Consider the following 19,100-nt stretch of genomic DNA (forward strand, 5'->3'; position numbering starts at 1 on the left):
TCAATGAATGAATAAATGAATAAACCTTATTATTAACATCGTTATTATTGAGTGGAAATGGAAAAAAACAACGTTTCTTTTTGTTGCAAAAGAAAGATGAAAATGATGCGTATATTATTAACATGTATTTGCATATAATAAAAGTATAGCTAGATCTCTGACAAATATTTATTGCATACAAAAAAACAGTTGTTTACGTTTATAGTTCGTTATTTTTTTTAGATCAAATATCGATATTTAAATATTTGTTCAAAAGTATTGAACGAAAAAAAAACAGAAAAACAATAAGTGTATATTATTCATCATGCAATGAATGTATGTATGTATGAAATGTGTGCGTTTTATTTTAGAAAAATGATCATGATGACGATGAGTTTAACTTAAAACTACACTGACATTATAATATATGAATGTACATATGAATGTATCTGTACAGTACACAGTTTAAGCAATTGCAATAGAAACAGTAAACAAAATCAACGTAATTCCAGAAAAATTTAAGCTTTAAATCCAACTTAAACTTATTTTCGAATTTTTCGAAATTCTTAGTAAAAATTTATTTTTTACTATATTTGAAATAAATTCAAGTGTATATTTCAATTTCCAAGTTTTTTAGTAATGTTCGAAAATTCGAACATAATTTCGAATTTTTCAAAATTCAGAAATCTTAAAAAAAATCCATTTTTTTCTTTATTTTTTAAAGATTGTTCAATACAATTGAATTTCCATACTTTCTAGTGATTTTCGAAAATTCAAAATTGATTTCGAATTTTCGAAATTTCAAAATCTTAGAAAAAAATATATTTTTTGCTATATTTTAAATAAATTCAAGAGTATATTGAAATCTCAAGCATTTTTAGTGATGTTCGAAAATTCGAACACGATTTAAAATTTTTCGAAATTCACAAAATTCTAGTAAAATTTAAATTTTTGTCTCTATTTTAAATATTTTTAATCCTATAATTAAATTTCCATTAATTTTAGTGATGTTCGAAAATTCGAACATAATTTCGAATTTTTCGAAATTCCCAAATCTTAGTAGAAATTTATTTTTTGACTATATTTTAAATAATTTTAAAATATATTGAAATTTCAAGCATTTTTAGTCATGTTCGAAAATTCGAACACGATTTGAAATTTTTCGAAATTCAAAAATTCTAGTAAAATTTAAATTTTTGTCTCTATTTTAAATATTTTTAAACCTATAATTAAATTTCCATTCATTTTAGTGATGTTTGAAAATTCGAACATAATTTCGAATTTTTCGAAGTTCTTAAATCTTAGTAGAAATTTATTTTTTTGACTATATTTTAAATAAATTTAAGTTTATAATTAAATTTTCATTCATTTTAGTGATGTTCGAAAATTCGAACATGATTTCGATTTTTTCGAAATTCCAAAATCTTAGCAAAAATCCAATTTTTTTCTTTATTTTTTAAAAATTCTTTCATATAATTGAATTTAGATAATTTCTAAAGATCTTCGAAAATTCGATCTTATTTTCGAATTTTTCGATTATAGCAAAAATTCAAAAATTCTAGTAAAATTTAAATTTTTGTCTCTATTTTAAATACTTTTTAAACCTATAATTAAATTTCCATTAATTTTAGTGATGTTCGAAAATTCGAACATAATTTCGAATTTTTCGAAATTCCAAAATCTTAGTAGAAATTAATTTTTTTTACTATATTTTAAATAAATTTATGTTTATATTTAAATTCCCTTAAATTTTAGTGATGTTCGAAAATTCGAACATAATTTCGAATTTTTCGAAATTCCAAAATCTTAGCAAAAATCCATTTTTTTTCTTTATTTTTTAAAAATTCTTTCATACAATTGAATTTAGATCATTTCTATACATCTTCGAAAATTCGAATTTTTCGAACTTCGCAAAAATTCTTTATTTTTAATGTAATTTATGAAAAAAAAAAAAACTTCAAATATTTTATTTATTTCCTAATTTTATGCCTAACACTGTACTACAGATTTATTGTAGCATTTTCTATATTCATTTTTAAATAAAACAATATGATTCATTTTCATAATAATGAGCCGAGTCAAGTTTTAGCTACAACCACCAACCAACCAACCAACACAAAAATACTAAAAACACAATCATTTGTTTTATTTAGAAAAAAACGATAAAATAAAATTAACAGCAAAAAATAGAAATTAACAAACAGAAAAAGCAAAAAAAAAAAACTTAAAAAGTTGATTCATTAACTTAAACAAACATACATAAAAATGCAAATAAAAATGAAAACTAAAAAAAAAAAGTAATACAAAAAAAACCAGATATAAAAACTAATAAATACTTGAAAACAAATTTATTTTTACATTCAAAATCTTATCGCTTTCTTTAACCAAACCTCTCTAATCAAAAGGATTAATTAAATTGTTTAGAAAAAAAATCTAATCAGCAATTAATTTTATAATATTTATTTCTACCTCAATTTTATATTAAAAGTTTAATAACTATGGTTAAATTCTTTTTCTTATCGTTAAATATTGCTGTGGCTTTTTATGGAAATATTATATATAAAATCCCATAAATTGTGGTAATATTGCAGCATAATCATCATTATAAAATGCCATACTTCTTTCTATATTTATTTCTTATTTTATTGTTATTATGCCTTTAGAAAAAAAATATCAACAAATTTTATTAAAATTTATGACTAAATAAATTACAATCTTTCATGGGCAACAAGAAAATTATTTATAATTTAAAACAAACACATAAAATACATAAGACTTGAATGAAATCAATATAAGTATAACCAGGTAATTACTAGACTAGTCCTTGGTAGTTAACAAGAGAACTAGTTCAATGGATCCAAACAAATCATGTTTTTAAACAATTATTTAAAGAAAACAGAGGTTTATTTTGTAAACAAGAAGCCAAAAATTTGATTTTTACTTGGATTTTTGAATTTCGAAAAATTCGAAATTATGTTCGAATTTTCGAACATCACTAAAAATATTGGAAATTGTACTATACTCCTAAATTTATTTGAAATAAAATATAAATTAGAATTTTTTGCAAGATTTTGGAATTTCGAAAAATTTCTAATTAATTTTGAATTTTCGAACATTGCTAAAATTGCTAAAAATTCAACTATATTTCGAAATTTATTTAAAACAATGTAAAAAATTTGAATTTGGCCAAGATTTTTGGAATTTCGAAAAATACAAAATCAAGTTCGAATTTTCGAATATAGCTAAAATTGCTGGAAATTTAAATATATTTTGAAATTAATTGAAGCAATGTAAACAAATTTGAATTTTGCCAAGATTTTAGAATTTCGAAAAATTCAAAATCAAGTTCGAAATTTCGAACATCACTAAAATAGCTGGAAATTCAAATATATTTTGAAATTTATTTAAAATAATGTAGAAAATTAGAAGATTTCGGATGTTCGAAAAATTCCTAATCAAGTCCGAATTTTCGAATTTCACTTAAGATGTTTAAAATTAAAATATTCGTTAAAATTTATTTAAAATAACGTATAAATTTTAATTTTTGTTAAAACTTTGGAATTTCAAAAATTCAAAATCAAATTCGAATTTTCGAAATTCAATAAAATTGCTGGAAATTCAACTATATTTCGAAATTTATTTAAAACAATGTAAAAAATTTGAATTTTGGAATTTCGAAAAATTAGATTTTTTTGCTAATTTTAAATTTCGAAAAATCTAAAATCAAGTTCGAATTTTCGAACATCACTAAAATTGCTGGAAAATTCAAATATATTTAAAACCATGTAAAAACTTAGAATTTTGCCAAGATTTTGGAATTTCGAAAAATATGAAATCAATTTCGAATTTTCAAAATTCACTAAAAAAATTTAAAATTAAAAGATTTTTGTAAATTTATTTAAAATAAATTATAAATTTGAATTTTTGTTAAAATTTTGGAATTTCGAAAAATTCAAAATCAAGTTCGAATTTTCCAACATCAATTAAAATGTTTGTAATTTAAATATAGTGTAAAATTTAGTAAAAATAAAATTTTTGCTAAAATTTTGCAATTTCGAAAAATTTGAAATCAAGTTCGAATATTCGAACATCGAAAAATTGATCAAATTAATTGAATTTAATGAAAATCATGCTAAACTTTAGTTTTTTTAATAGTTGCCAATTTTGTGTTAAAGAAAACTTTTTAAATATTTAATAAATTGCTTTAAATATTTTTTTATTTGGAAAAAAAGTTGCAAAATTTTCAAAATTTTAAACACGTAAACTAAGCCATATATGTATGTATAACTGACTAGTAAAATGTCTCTTAATTAATAAACAAATCATGCTCTCTCTCAAGTAAAATTTTATTAAACGAAATTCCAAAAAACACAGACAATTGGTTTATATAAAAGGTTTTGGCCTATTTAAACAATTATATTAAAATTATTTACGTTAATTAATAGCAAATGATTATAAAATCGAATATGTATTAAGTTTAATTAAGATCTCTTGGTTTAGAGAGTGTTTAAACAAAGTTTAAACTAGCAGTTTTCTTAAACTGTATTTTTGATCTACTCAGTTTAGTGTTTAAACAAAGTTTAAATTTAATTTAACTAAGTTAGATGAATTTTTTCAAAATTGTTATTCAAAACTAAACAAGCCTTTAGAACTTTACAAAATCGTCTATAAGTAAAATGTTTTAAACCTAAATTTGGAGGGCTGTAACATTTTTCTTTCATTTCTTAATACAGTAAAGGACAATTAATTATGCATAATTATTATTAATTTTATTAACATAGAATATTCATTTGAAACAAAAGCCTTTCGTTTATTACATTATTAATACCTTTAAAAAAATGACTAATATTTTTCACCTATAATTTATTTCATATATAAAAACGCTCTTGAATTATAATTATGTATTGACCTATTTATACCAAAAAAAAACACATAAAATTAATAAATAAATCATAGTTATAATTGATAAAATACAAGTGAACTGAACTAAAATAAAAAAAAAATCAAAACGAAATAGGAAATAAACGTTATCACATGCCATCAATTATATTTATGAGCTCATATTGTCGACTTTTTTCTAGGAACCAGCTGTACTCAATTGTGTTATTCATACTAATAAATACATTTGTTAAGGGTTGTTGTTTGTTGCTAATAGCTATTAATTTGTAGCATATTTAAAAGTGTAATGTTTTTCCTTAATTTGTATTCAATGTTAATTAGAAGGTAGTCAATACAATACAACTTTCTAAATCAGTGATCGGCTCTCATAGCTATCAGCAGTGTTGTTTTCTTCAATGTTGTCTAGTTCAAAGAAAATATTGAGCAATGCGAGCAACAATGGGAGAGAAAAGATCATCAAAACAAGACTTGAGACGAGACTAGAGACTTGACTAGTCTCTAGACTAGAGTTTAGACGAGAGACTAGACTAGAGACTAGACTAGAGAATAGACTAGAGAATAGACTAGAGAATAGACTAGAGACTAGACTAGAGACTAGACTAGAGACTAGACTAGAGACTAGACTAGAGACTAGACTAGAGACTAGACTAGAGACTAGACTAGAGACTAGTCTGGAAACGAAACTATAGACGCGACTAGATACGAGACGGACTAGAGAGGAAACTAGAGACGCCAATAGATACGAGAGAGGCTTACTGATGAGACTGGCTGGAATTGACTATAGAAAACACTTGAAACAAGATTAAAGACTCGACGATAGAGTCGTCTACATCATGTGGATTCCGAGTAAAAAGAACTGCTCATCTTTTGATGCCAAGAATAAATCAAACCAATTTAGAGGCAAAACTTCCCAACCACTTAATTCTAGATACATTTTAACAGGTATTGCAACATTTGGCCGAACATTGTCATTATGGAATATTAAGACTTCATGTTTGGCCGCATATGCTGGGCGTATTTCGAACAATGGTCGCTTCAAACGCATCGCTACAGGTTCCCTGTGTTGGTATGGTCAGATTTCAGTAGCTCATAACAGAGCATTAACTTAGCGCCATGGATTCGATTTGGCTGGTTGACAGGGTTTTACATATGATCTTTTCCGCTTCGAGTTATCCTCATGAATCTATTTTTCATCACAAGTAATGATCGTATCCATTTTACCTGCTTTTAAATGAATCCTGCTTCCTCTCGCAAACGTTTTGAACTTGCTGCTTGAGTAGTTTTTGTTCAGTTTGGAGTAATAAGTTATACCGACACTGGTTACATGTTAACTTCATGTTAATGGCAGTTAATTCCTCTTCAATTTCCAGAAAATTTCGTTCAATTTAGAAAAATATTTGCTGTCAACTCTAAAGTACTACTAGGCTCAGATTATTCCTTTGGATACATTATTTTGTTGGCCTTTTACAGGTCACTGCCCTAAAAATTAATTAAGTTTAAGCTTATTCACACTTTAGCCAGCATTTAGGTTGAACATTTTAAAGGAAATCTAATCTATTTAATCCAATTGGGTTGTCTCGACAAGAATGAATTTTATTTTGTTCAAAACTTTTAGTTTTCAGGTTCTATATTTATTTTATATCAAAAAAAACTATAAATATTTATTTAAATTATTAATTAATTAACATATTAGATCATTTCTTTATTTATAATTTAATAATTCCGAACTTATAAAAAAAATTTCCACCATTTTACTTTTGTTAACTTTTTTTTAACTATTAGCCAAAAAACTCTAAATAAATGTTTAATTTATTAATTAATTAAACTTATTAACTCATTTATTTTCTATAATTTTTAATAATAACTAATTGCTTAACATATTTTAAGAAAAACTTGCCACAAATTCTATTCTAAAAACCTTTGTTCAGTCTCAAACTTCTATTATCAAAAAATTTCTAAATAAATGTTTAAATTATTAATTATTACACATATTAACACATTCATCTTTATTATTTATTTAAATTTCTATACCTTGGTTTCCTATTTATTTAATTATTAACATATTTTTATGCAAAAATTGCCAAACAAATTGATACTAATTTCTTTTGTTTACTTTTTTGCATTTCTGCTGCTTCTTGCAATTCTGCTGCTGCTGAGTTGTGCAGAGATGCAAAAAGGGGAGTATTTCTAACGTTGTAAAAATAAGCAGCATCTTATTACAAAGACAGTGATGTAGGTGGGGGGGAAAACGTAGGAAAATTATATGACTTCATTTAAAATTAAAAAAAATGTTTAAATATGGTGAAAAATAGCTATTTATCTAATTAAATTGCTATATAATTGCAATAAAACCAATAAAAACTTAAATATACCTTAAAAATTCCCCAAAAAAATACATTAAAATGAAAATTCCAGAAAAAAATAAAATTAAAAACCATAAAAAAAATGTACCTAATTCCATTAAAAAAAATCACACTTCATAGCGTTAAACAAAAAAAATAAACTCAACATATTGTACAAAAAATAACGACAAAATAAATATGTAGACATATAAAATAATTAAATTAAAATATGAGCCAACAACCAGCAACAATAACATGTACAAAATCATAAAGAAAAACAACAAACAAATAATAATGAAAGCAAAAAAAAAAAAAAAAAAAAAGTTCAAAAAACCAGTGTTATCAAGCAGAAAACAAGAATTTGTTGTTTATCGCTGAATTTTCTCTTTTTTTTTTGCACAAACAAATCACCAAGCATTTTTATTCATTGTTGTTGCGCTTATCTGTTAAATACTTGGTACATTTTTTTAATAAAGTTTCTTTTTCTTGTTGTTTTTGCTTTGGACGCCAGACAAAAAAATATAAAAAAAAAATGCGAAAGTCAAAGATAAAATAGCAACAAAAAAAAATACTACAAACACAGCAAGTAAAACTAAGAAAAAAAAAACACACAAAGAAAAGCAGGAATAAAAATATATAAACATAAGAATAACCGCAATGCGGCATAATGAAACGGTACGAAACGGTAGAACAAAAAATATAACGAAAACATATGGGAGAAATTGTTGCTGCTAGTAAAAAAGCTGGTTCGTTGGTTGCTTTTGTTGTTGCTGAACACATACAAGCTTTTTTTCTTGTTGCAAAGTGGTTGTTTTTCATGGGATATTTAAAGAGAAGAGCCTAAAAGCAAGAGAGCGTTATAAAATTTCTCCTCTTTTTATTTAATTTATTACTTGGTCTTCTTTTATCTGTTTTCCTTTATATTTTACTTTATTATAAAATGTAAGCCAAACGGTTGAGTTCTGTTAACCTCAAGAGAGAGAGAGACAAGAAAACAAGAGTAAACTAAGAGAGCAAGCGAAACGGTTTGTTTTGTGTGTTGCTAAATTCGTATGTATGTGTGTTAAGCAAAAAATAAAAAAAAGCCGAAATAATAACAAACAAAAGTAAATGCAAAAAATAAGAAGAATAAGAAAAAATATCTGCTAATTTCTTTTGAACAATTAAACAAAACATTTTTATTCCTATACTTTCTTGATTCTTTGAAATTCCTAATAAAATTCTTTTACGTTTATATCATGTTTTAATGTTGTAGCGAGAAATTGTTCATCTGAGGTGGGTATTAAAAATAATAATAAAGAAAGAAAAAATAACCTCAATTTATTTTACACTTCTTCTTCGCCCATTTTTTAGCAGAGAAGCCAAATAAAGTAGGCATGAAGAAAAATAGTAGTAAAAGAAAATAAGCAGAATGCCAACGTGTTTATCTGTAATTATTACAAAGGGGAAAAGGGGGGAGGGTCAATGGATAATCACCCAAAAATCACTTAAATTAAGGAAATTAGCACAAATAAAAACAACATTTGGAAATTTATTAAATAAAATAATGACAAAAACATTAAATTCTTAAAAGAATTATTTCAACAATTTTTTAAATTTTATTCCGTACTTAGCATAAAAATTCAGTTTTTAACAAAAAAAAAATACAATTCCTAAATTTAATTTAAAATTTTTTTTTAAAACAAAATTGTAAAAAAGTATTGAAACCCCAAATAAAATTTAAAAAATACCCCAATTAGTATTTTATATAAAATCCTCAAAATCTAAAAATTCCTAAAGGAAATTATAAAATCCCAGAAATGGGGAAACGTTAAAAGTTTAAAAAAATCAACAAATTTTTTTCTCAAATCAAATAAAATTAATTTTTTTATAAAGCCCTTATAATATTTTAGAAAAAGCATCAAATTTTAAAAATTCCTAAAAGAAATTACAAAATCCCCCAAATGGGGAACAATGAAAGCACAAAAAATCAAACAAATTTTGTATGATTTCAAATAAAAATCTATTTATTATAAAAACCACGTAATATTTTATGAAAAAAAATGTAAATTTTCAAAATTCCTAAAAGGAATTATAAAATCCCACAAATGGGGAAATTTTAAAGTACAAAAAATCAATAAATTTTTCTCTCAAAACAAATTAAATTTAATTTTTTATAAAGCCCTTATAATATTTTACAAAAATAATGGAAATTTAAAAAATTCTTAAAAGAAATTACAAAATCCCCCAAATGGGGAAACATTAAAGTACAAAAAATAAACTATTTTTTCTCTTAAACCAAACTAAATTATATTTTTTATAAAGCCCTTATAATATTTTTCAAAAATAATGTAAATTTTAAAAATTCCTAAAAGGAATTATAAAATCCCACAAATGGGGAAATTTTAAAGTACAAAAAATCGAAAAAATTTTCTCTTAAAACAAATAAATTTTAATTTTTTATAAAGCCCTTATAATATTATACAAAAATAATGAAAATTTAAAAAAATTCCTAAAAGAAATTACAAAATCCCCCAAATGGGGAAATTTTAAAGTACAAAAAATCAAAAAATTTTTCTCTCAAAACAAATAAAATTAAATTTTTTATAAAGCCCCTATAATATTTTACAAAAATAATGCAAATTTTAAAAATTCCTAAAATAAATTACAAAATCCCCCAAATGGGGAAACAAAAAAATTACAAAAAATTAACAATTTTTCATCTTAAACCAAATCAAATTATATTTTTAATAAAACCCACAAATTTATTAAGAAAAATATGCTAATTTAAACAATTCCTAAATAAGAATACAAAATACCCCAAATGGGGAAACCTAAAAAGTGCTACAAATTAAAAATTATTTCTCTTAAACCAAAACAAATTATATTTTTTATAAAACCCACATAATATTTAATGAAAAAATTTAAATTTGAAAAATTCCTAAAAGAAATTTTAAAATCCCCCAAATGGGGAAACATTGAAAGTACCAAAAATTAAAAAAAAAAATCTATTAAAGCAAATTGAATTACATTTTTTATAATATCCACTAACATTTTACTAAAAAAATGTAAATTTTAAAAAATCCTTAAAGAAATTATAAAATCTCCTAAATGGGGAAATAAAAAAAATGGAATTAATTAAAAAAATGTTTTCATAAAACTAAATAACTTTGTATTTTATATAAAAACCACAAACTATTTTATGAAAAAATCCATTTTAAAAGAATTCCTAATGAAAATATAAAAATCCCCTAAATGGGGAAATAAAAAAATAGAAATAATTTAAAAATTTGTTTAGAAAACTAAATAACTTTATATTTTCTTATAAAAAAACAAAAAATATTTTAAGAAAAAATCCATTTTAAAAGAATTCCTAAATGAAAATACAAAATCGCCTAAATGGGGAAATAAAAAAATAGAAATAATTTAAAAATTTGTTTAGAAAACTAAATAACTTTGTATTTTCTTATTAAAAGAAAAAATATTTTAAGAAAAAATCCATTTTAAAAGAATTCCCAAATGAAAATATAAGAATCCCCTAAATGGGGAAATAAAAAATAGAAATAATTAAAAAATTGTAGATAAAACTAAATACTTTCTATTTTTCATAATTTCCACAAAATATTTTAAGAAAAAATCAAATTAAAAGAATTCCTAAATAAAAACACATAATCCCCTAATGGGGAAGTTAAAAATTGTAATAAATTAAAGATTTTTGTAAGAAAAATAACAAAATTTTATATTTTTATTAAAGAAATGTTAATATTTTTAAAAAAAATCTAAAATTTAAGAATTCCCAATTAAAATATGAAAATCCCCAAAATCCAACATTTTTGAAAATTACAAAAAAATTTTTGAATTTTTAATGAATTTAAAGCAATATTTAATAGAAACAAATTAAAAAAATTGAAAATTTAAGAATTCCCAATTAAAATATGAAAATCCCCAAAATCCAACATTTTAGAAAATTACAAAAAAAATTAAAATTTTTGAATTTTTAATGAATTTATAGCAATATTTAATAGAAACAAATTAATAAGCACCTACTATTCTGGGTAATTTTTTAAAAATTTTGAAATTTTTTATGAAAATCATTAGGGATTAAGCTGCTAAACTAAATTATAGCTATTTTACCTAGAATTATCACCTATTTTACATTTGTTTTGAAGGTTTTTTCTTCTTTTTTTTAATTTAATCAATTAAAATTTAATCTATTTAAAAAACCCTCGATTAACTATAAACCTAATCAAAATTTTGCTGCAGTAATTTTTGAAATACAAAATTTTCAAAACGTTTTTTGTTTTTTACAGATAAATAAAACTTGTATATAGTACTTCACACTCTTAAGTTGAATAATCTAATTAAAAACAAACAAGTTATAAACTTTATTTTCATTCTGCTTCTATATATTAGATTACAAAACATTCAATTGTTATCAAATAAGCATTGCAGGTAAATACCCAGTACCTACTATATAAAAAGTTATTGCTTTAAAGTACTTGAAATAAAACAGAAATCAATATAGAGGTACATTCCATAAGTATTTATGTATTTATTTTAGCTAATCTTATACATATTTCTTTATAAAACCATAAAACTGATAATAAATTATTGGCAGTTTTAATAGATACTCTAAAAACTCTTGCAATTTTCCATGAAATTATATAACATTAACACTATAATGATTTATAGAATTGAATTTTAATTAAAAATTCAATTAAGAATTACTTCATTATAAAACGAAACTAAATTAAGCGAGAATTTCTTCGTATACCTGAATAAGAAATTTTTCAAATTTTCAAAATTTTATTTTTCGAAATTGTTTTTTTAAATTTTTTTAAAATTTTTTTTTTTATTTTTTTAAAATTTTAAGTGATTTTATCGAGTTTTAATGAGAATCTAAATATGAATCTAAAATTTTCAATTTTTTTTCCAAATTGTTTTTTTAAATTTCTTTTTTCCAAATTTTTTTTTTTTAAATTTTAAGTGAATTTATCAAGTTTTAATAAGAATCTAAATATGAATCTAAAATTTTAAAATTTTTTTTTCGAAATCTTTTTTTTCAAATTTTTTTTTTATTTTTTTTCAATTTATGGGCCGATTTTCTCTATTTTAAATAGCAATCTAGGTTAAACTATAGCTATTATATTGATATATCCATCATGCAAATAAATTATTTGAGAGCTTGATTTCAACATACAGACGGAAAGCTCCAGTACTACATAGTTTGACAGGTTTTGCATTTTAAACTAATTTTCTGATTAGTTCTGATCATATTTCTGTCTAAAATCTGTTAATCATTTAACTACATTTAACTACAGTTGAAATTCAAAGGGGTCTCGAAAAGTTTATCATAAAATGTAAATGAATTTTCCGGAAATCAAAGATGATTGAAGTGATTTTATCAAGTTTTAATAAGAATCTAAAATTGTCAATTTTTTTTTTTCCAAATTGTTTTTTTCAATTTCTTTTTTTTCCAATTTTTTTTTAAAAATGTTTTTTTTATTTTTTTTAAATTTTAAGTGATTTTAACAAGTTGTAATAAGAATCGAAATATGAATCCAAAATTTTCAATTTTTTTTTTCGAAATCTTTTTTTCAATTTCTTTTTTTTAAAAAAAAATTTTTTTAAATTTTAAGTGAATTTTTCAAGTTTTATAAGAATCTAAAATTTTCAAATTTTTTTTTCGAAATCTTTTTTTAATTTTTTTTTTATTTTTTAAATTTATTTTCCTATCTCAGCCATTTATGGACAGATTTTCTCGATTTTAAATAGCAGTCTAAGTTCAACTATAACGATTATATTGATATATCCATCATGCAAATAAATTATTTGGGAATTTCGAAAACTTGATTTCAACATACAGACGGAAGATGAACAGTACTAGATATTTGCTCCAGTACTACATAGTTTGACAGGTTTTGCATTTTAAACTAATTTTCTGATTAGTTCTGATTATATTTCTGTCTAAAATCTGTTAATCATTTAACTACAGTCCATATATTTTGAAATCCAAAGGAGATTCGAATAGTTTATCATAAAATGTAAATGAATTTTCCGGAAATCAAAGATGATTTAAGTGATTTTATCAAGTTTTAATAAGAATCTAAAATTTTCAAATTTTTTTTTTCGAAATTGTTTTTTTCAATTTCTTTTTTTTCCAAATTTTTTTTATAAATTTTTTTTTTTATTTTTTTAAAATTTTAAGTGATTTTAACAAGTTGTAATAAGAATCGAAATAGGTATGAATCCAAAATTTTCAAATTTTTTTTTTCGAAATCTTTTTTTCAATTTCTTTTTTTCAAAAAATTTTTTTTTTTAAATTTTAAGTGAATTTTAATAAGAATCTAAATATGAATCTAAAATTTTCAAATTTTTTTTTCGAAATCTTTTTTTAAATTTTTATTTTATTTTTTTAAATTTTTTTTTCCTATATCTCAGCCATTTATGGGCCGATTTTCTCGATTTTAAATAAAAATCTAGGTTGAACTATAGCTATTATTATATTGATATATCCATCATGCAAATAAATTATTTGGGAGCTTCGAAAAGTTGATTTCAACATACAGACGGAAAGATGAACGTACTACATTTGACAAGTTTTGCATTTTAAACTAATTTTCTGATTAGTTCTGATTATATTTCTGTCTAAAATCTGTTAATCATTTAACTACAGTCCATATATTTTGAAATCCAAAGGAGATTCGAATAGTTTATCATAAAATGTAAATGAATTTTCCGGAAATCAAACATGATTTAAGTGATTTTATCAAGTTTAATAAAAATCTAAAATTGTAAATTTTTTTTTTCGAAATTCAATTTCTTTTTTTTTTTGCAAATTTTTTTTAAAAATGTTTTTTTTTATTTTTTTTAAATTTTAAGTGATTTTAACAAGTTGTAATAAGAATCTAAATATGAATCCAAAATTTTCAAATTTTTTTTTTCGAAATCTTTTTTCAATTTTTTTTTTGGAGCGATTTTCTCGATTTTAAATAAAAATCTAGGTTGAACTATAGCTATTATTATATTGATATCTCCATCATGCAAATAAATTAAATAAATAAAATTTTAAATTTTTTTTTTTTATTTTTTAAAATTTTGAGTGATTTTATCAAGAATCTAAATATGAATCTAAAATTTTCAAATTTTTTTTCGAAATCTTTTTTCCAAATTTTTTTTATTTTTTTTCAAATTTTTTTTTCTTATATCTCAGCCATTTAGGAGCGATTTTCTCGATTTTAAATAAAAATCTAGGTTGAACTATAGAGATATTATTATATTGATATATCCATGATGCAAATAAGTTATTTGGTGGCTTCAAAAAGTTGATTTCAACATACAGACGGAAAGACTAACAAGGCATATATCGAATCCGCTGCTATCTAATATGTACAAATGTAAATTTCACTGCAAATAATTTAAATTTGTAAAAATTTTCAAAGGTTTCTATTAATTATGCAAATACGATAGCAATTTTTTTTGGAAAATTTTCAAAAAAAAAAATTACTTGTGAAGGAAGTCGTTGTTCTTTGATCATATCCCAGAGACAATAGTGAACCAATTTTGCTGATTTGAGCACAATGATTGTAAATGTTGTTCTAATAGATACCTAGGACCACAGAAAATTTTATATAGAAACGAGAGAGACACTCCGATTTGTTAAAAAAATATGTATAACAAAACATATGACTGATTTTCAACAAAAAAAAATACATTCAGCACAATCATAAATAAAAAATCCTTGGGAGTTTTCCCCTTTTCCTATTCAAATTCAATCAGCCCAATTATGAATAAAAAATTCTCTGGAGTTTTTTCCCTTTTCTCATTTTTCCTATTCAAATTCAATGGGAAAAGCTCCCGGAGAACAAACTCCATCGGAATTTTTTATTCATAATTGGGCTGATTGAATTTGAATAGGAAAAGGGAAAAAAACTCGCCACGGATTTTTTATTCATGATTGGCCTGATTGACTAGCATATATTTTGTTGTTGCCAGAGTTAGGTTTTAGATAACAAAGTTAGGTTTTTGACAATTACTTCTCGTCTCTATTTTACCCTATGTCTGGGACTGTCGGAAAATTGATTTCAACTTTTTAGTGCCTTCCAAAGAACACAATTTTATAAAAATAATTTTTATTTTTATCATATGACTAATTTTTCTTTCATTTTTAACACTATTTTTAACAAATCTTTTAGAAAATATTCAAGAAATTGACAAATTGTTGGTTAAGACATTGTTCTTTGATCATATCCCAGCTATTTATGAACCGTTTTTTCTCATTTTCACCCACATGTTCTAAATTTGATTCCGTCAGATATTTGAGACCATAGAGAAATAGACATAGAACAGAAACCAAACAAAAAATTTTAAACAAAAAATTACTCAAAATAATCACACGTACGAGTGTTGTTTTTCTTTTCACATAGTTCTTTTTACTAAAAAATTCTCACCACTTAGGTTTTTTACAACTGAGTTAGGTCATTGACAGGAGAGTTTCCGATCTATGAGTATTTTATCTATGTTTGAGGACTTGGACAAGTTGATTTCGGAACATCGGAAATCTTTATATATTAGGATCTAGAATACTTTTATAGTGTCGCCATTGAATTTTGTATAAATTACAAATAGACTGACAAACTTACATCTCTTTCAGACGTCTATTTTTTTCGAATTCCCTTTTGAGAATCTTCCAAAAAATCATGAACATTTACCAATTATCGGCAAACATGAAAACAGACGTCTGGGCAAACATGAAAATAAATCATCGTGTGAATTGTGTGTTAGTGATCGTTATCGATATACGACACAGTTTAAAAACGTTCTGCCCGGCCGATGACCTTCTATTAAAACAATTGTTCCGTCAAACCAATTTTTAAACCCCAGCAGTAGAGGTAAACTCAAATTTGTTTGTAATAATAGAACTTTTGTACCAATTCAAAACCTTTCAAATGATGTATATAGTTTAGACTGCAATCGGATAATTATTATTTCAAATTCTAAGTGAGTTAGGGATCACAATGAGTTTTATTTATTAAAAAGGAGATACATAAATACTGATACCTACAATATGGATTATTAACAGAAATGATCAATATATTCCCTGCTATCGGCAATAACATGTGAAATTTATGTTCCCATGAAATATCCATTTCCCTCGAAGGCAAAAATTGCTATCGTGATCTTCCCATGAACTTTTCATTCACAATAGTTGATATAGTTCGTAACAGCTGTTTATTGTTTATAAAATTCCATCTAAAAATTTCACAATATGGGGAATTTAGCAAAAAAAAAAAAACATGTGAAATTTATGTTCCCATAAAATATCCATTTCCCTCGAAGGCAAAAATTGCTATCGTGATCTTCCCATGAACTTTTCATTCACAATAGTTGATTTAGTCTGTAACAGCTGTTTATTGTTTATAAAATTCCATCTAAAAATTTCACAACATGAGGAATTTTTTTCAAGTGAACAAAGTTAATGAATGAAAAATAGGAAAAGTTAACATATTTTATGTGAAATATTGATTCGCTTTAGGTTTGATTATGAAAAACAACCCAATAAGCATTTTCAAGTTGAAAGCAAGTGTAATTCAAGCCTTGAATTATAGTGAAGCAATTGAATTACAGTTCTATTACATTTTATTTAATTTTTTCAAATATTTTTCAAGTTTAAAACATAATTACATTTGCTTTCAAATCAAATTCAACCAATTGTTCAAGTGCTTGAATTTTTGGGGCTTTGGTGCTTATTGGGAATATATTCCCTAAGATATACTAGATATTAAAAGGTTGCTATGTTTATCAAAACTCAAATTATCATCAATAATCACCCCTATCGTGAAAAACATGTGAAATTTATGTTCCCATGAAATATCCATTTCCCTCGAAGGGAAAATTGCTATCATGATATTTCCCTAAACTTTTCATTCACAATAGTTGATTTTGTTCGTAACTGCTGTTTATTATTTACAAAATTTCATCTAAAAATTTTACATGGGGAATTTTTTCACGTGAACAGAGTTGATGAACGAGCAATGGGAAAAGGGAACATATGTCATGTGAAATGTTGATTCGCGATATGGCTGATTGAGAGCCAAAGATTTGTAGTGCTTAACAATTTCAAAGGTTCTTCATCAGGCTAAATATTCAATGTTAAATTCGAGTCATTAGAAAAAACAAAACATAACCTTACATTTCATTTGATTTAATCCCAGACAATTATTTCTGGATCATTCCATTATTCCCTTAAGATCATCATTTATCAGATCTACTACATAGGTATCGCAGATTAGAAATTTGTAAATACGCCAATAACTCAATATCATCAGCGTATGTGATGATTACGATCTGTCAAGACAAGTTTAAAGCAACATGAACTTAAACCAAACAGATTGAGAAGCTTTCCAATTAAATCTTTAATAACAATTAAATCAAATGCTTTACAAAAGTCCAAAAAAATTAATTTGAAAATATTTCCTCTATCTACAGTTATTCTTATCGCCTTCTTAATGTCCAATAATTCCTATGATTCCTTCTAAAACTCTAAAATTTATTCCCTTAGTAAAATATAACTCCTAGCCCCATTTTCTGAATCTCTGGTTATCGGTTTTTGTAACGATATACTTCCAATTATCATCAAATAACCAGAAATGAAGAAAATTGGGCTTACTTGTTAAATATATCTATAAAAGTTTAATAAAACAAAATTTTCATACAAAAAAATTTGTTTTTTAAACCTTAAATAAATATAAAAATTGATGATTAAGACCATAATAATATTTCTTTTGATTAGTCACTGTACATAAAAAATTATAACTAAATTTATTAATAATCTATTAAAATAATGTTTGTAAACTACTATATATTGTTTTAAAAGGGGGGTTAAACAATTTACAGCACAAATATAACTAAATTTATTAAAATTTTCAATTAAATTGCTTGCTTTTCATTAAAAAAAATCTCTATATCTTTGAAAAAAATATGGTAGCTCTCTCTAAATATGGTAACTCTATTAAAGTCAGTCATCTCAATTACAAAAAAATAATGGTTAATGTTGTTGTTGTTGCTGTTTGCTACTCCACACCCTTTTTAACGGAATTTTTTTTTTGGTTACTCTGTTCATTCTGTTATCTCTCTGTTAAATAGCAACAGAAGTTTAAAGTTGGATTAAATGTGTGTAGAAGAGTGTGTGTATATATAAATATAGTTAAAAAGTTTAGTCATCTTTTGCCTTTAAAAATGCCCGGTTTTTTTAAAGTTCTTTTTTTTTGTTGTTTAAATTGAAATCTTTAACATTTTACTTACCATATTTAATGTGTTGTGTTTAAGGTTTTTTTTCTAAAAAAAATTAAAGCTGTTTGTTGTAGTTGAAAGTAGTTTAAAATCCTTTGTTAAAGAATTAGAAAACTACTAGGGTTTTTTTGCTGGATTTTTATTTTATTTAAATTAAAAAAATGCTTGCGTTTTTTTTCTTTTAAGTCTTTTACGGCCTTTAAGTGCTACACACCTTTGCTAACAGTCTTACAAATAAAAACTGTTTAAATTAGTAAAATTTTCTTTAAATTTTTTTTTTCTTTTCTCAAAAAAATAATTTAAAAATGCGTGTATTTTTTTCTTTTTTCAAATAAATTAAAAGCCAATTTGCTTAAGTATTTCGAGAGGATGTTAATGATTGTTGGCTGTTCTTAAATACTTGCTAATTTTCGTATTTTTGAGGTTTAACACGTAGCTATGTACGAAAAAACTAAAACAGAAATATGTAAAAGCAAACCACAAAAGAAGATGTAAGAAAAAAGAGCTACAAACAGCACAAGAGAGATGAAAAAATCTATCTCTCTCTTTAAGATGAGCAAGCTGTGACTTGATTTTTTTTTTTGTTTGATGAATTTTTAAACCGTTTCG

The 19,100-nt window shown here is 23.7% G+C and overlaps 1 protein-coding gene across 1 annotated transcript in view; it reads right to left on the reverse strand.

Moving 5' to 3' along the window:
• Positions 1-18,760, reverse strand: part of Cam (Calmodulin) — a 45,016-nt gene extending 26,256 nt beyond the window's left edge. The window contains exon 1 of the mRNA XM_065510636.1: positions 18,504-18,760. Coding sequence (XP_065366708.1) covers positions 18,504-18,506 — 3 coding nt within the window. The 5' untranslated portion in view covers positions 18,507-18,760. The remainder of the gene's footprint in view (positions 1-18,503) is intronic.
• Between the last annotated feature and the right edge of the window lie 340 nt (positions 18,761-19,100).

Source organism: Calliphora vicina, chromosome 5 (assembly GCF_958450345.1).
Source record: "Calliphora vicina chromosome 5, idCalVici1.1, whole genome shotgun sequence".
Taxonomy (NCBI): domain Eukaryota; kingdom Metazoa; phylum Arthropoda; class Insecta; order Diptera; family Calliphoridae; genus Calliphora; species Calliphora vicina.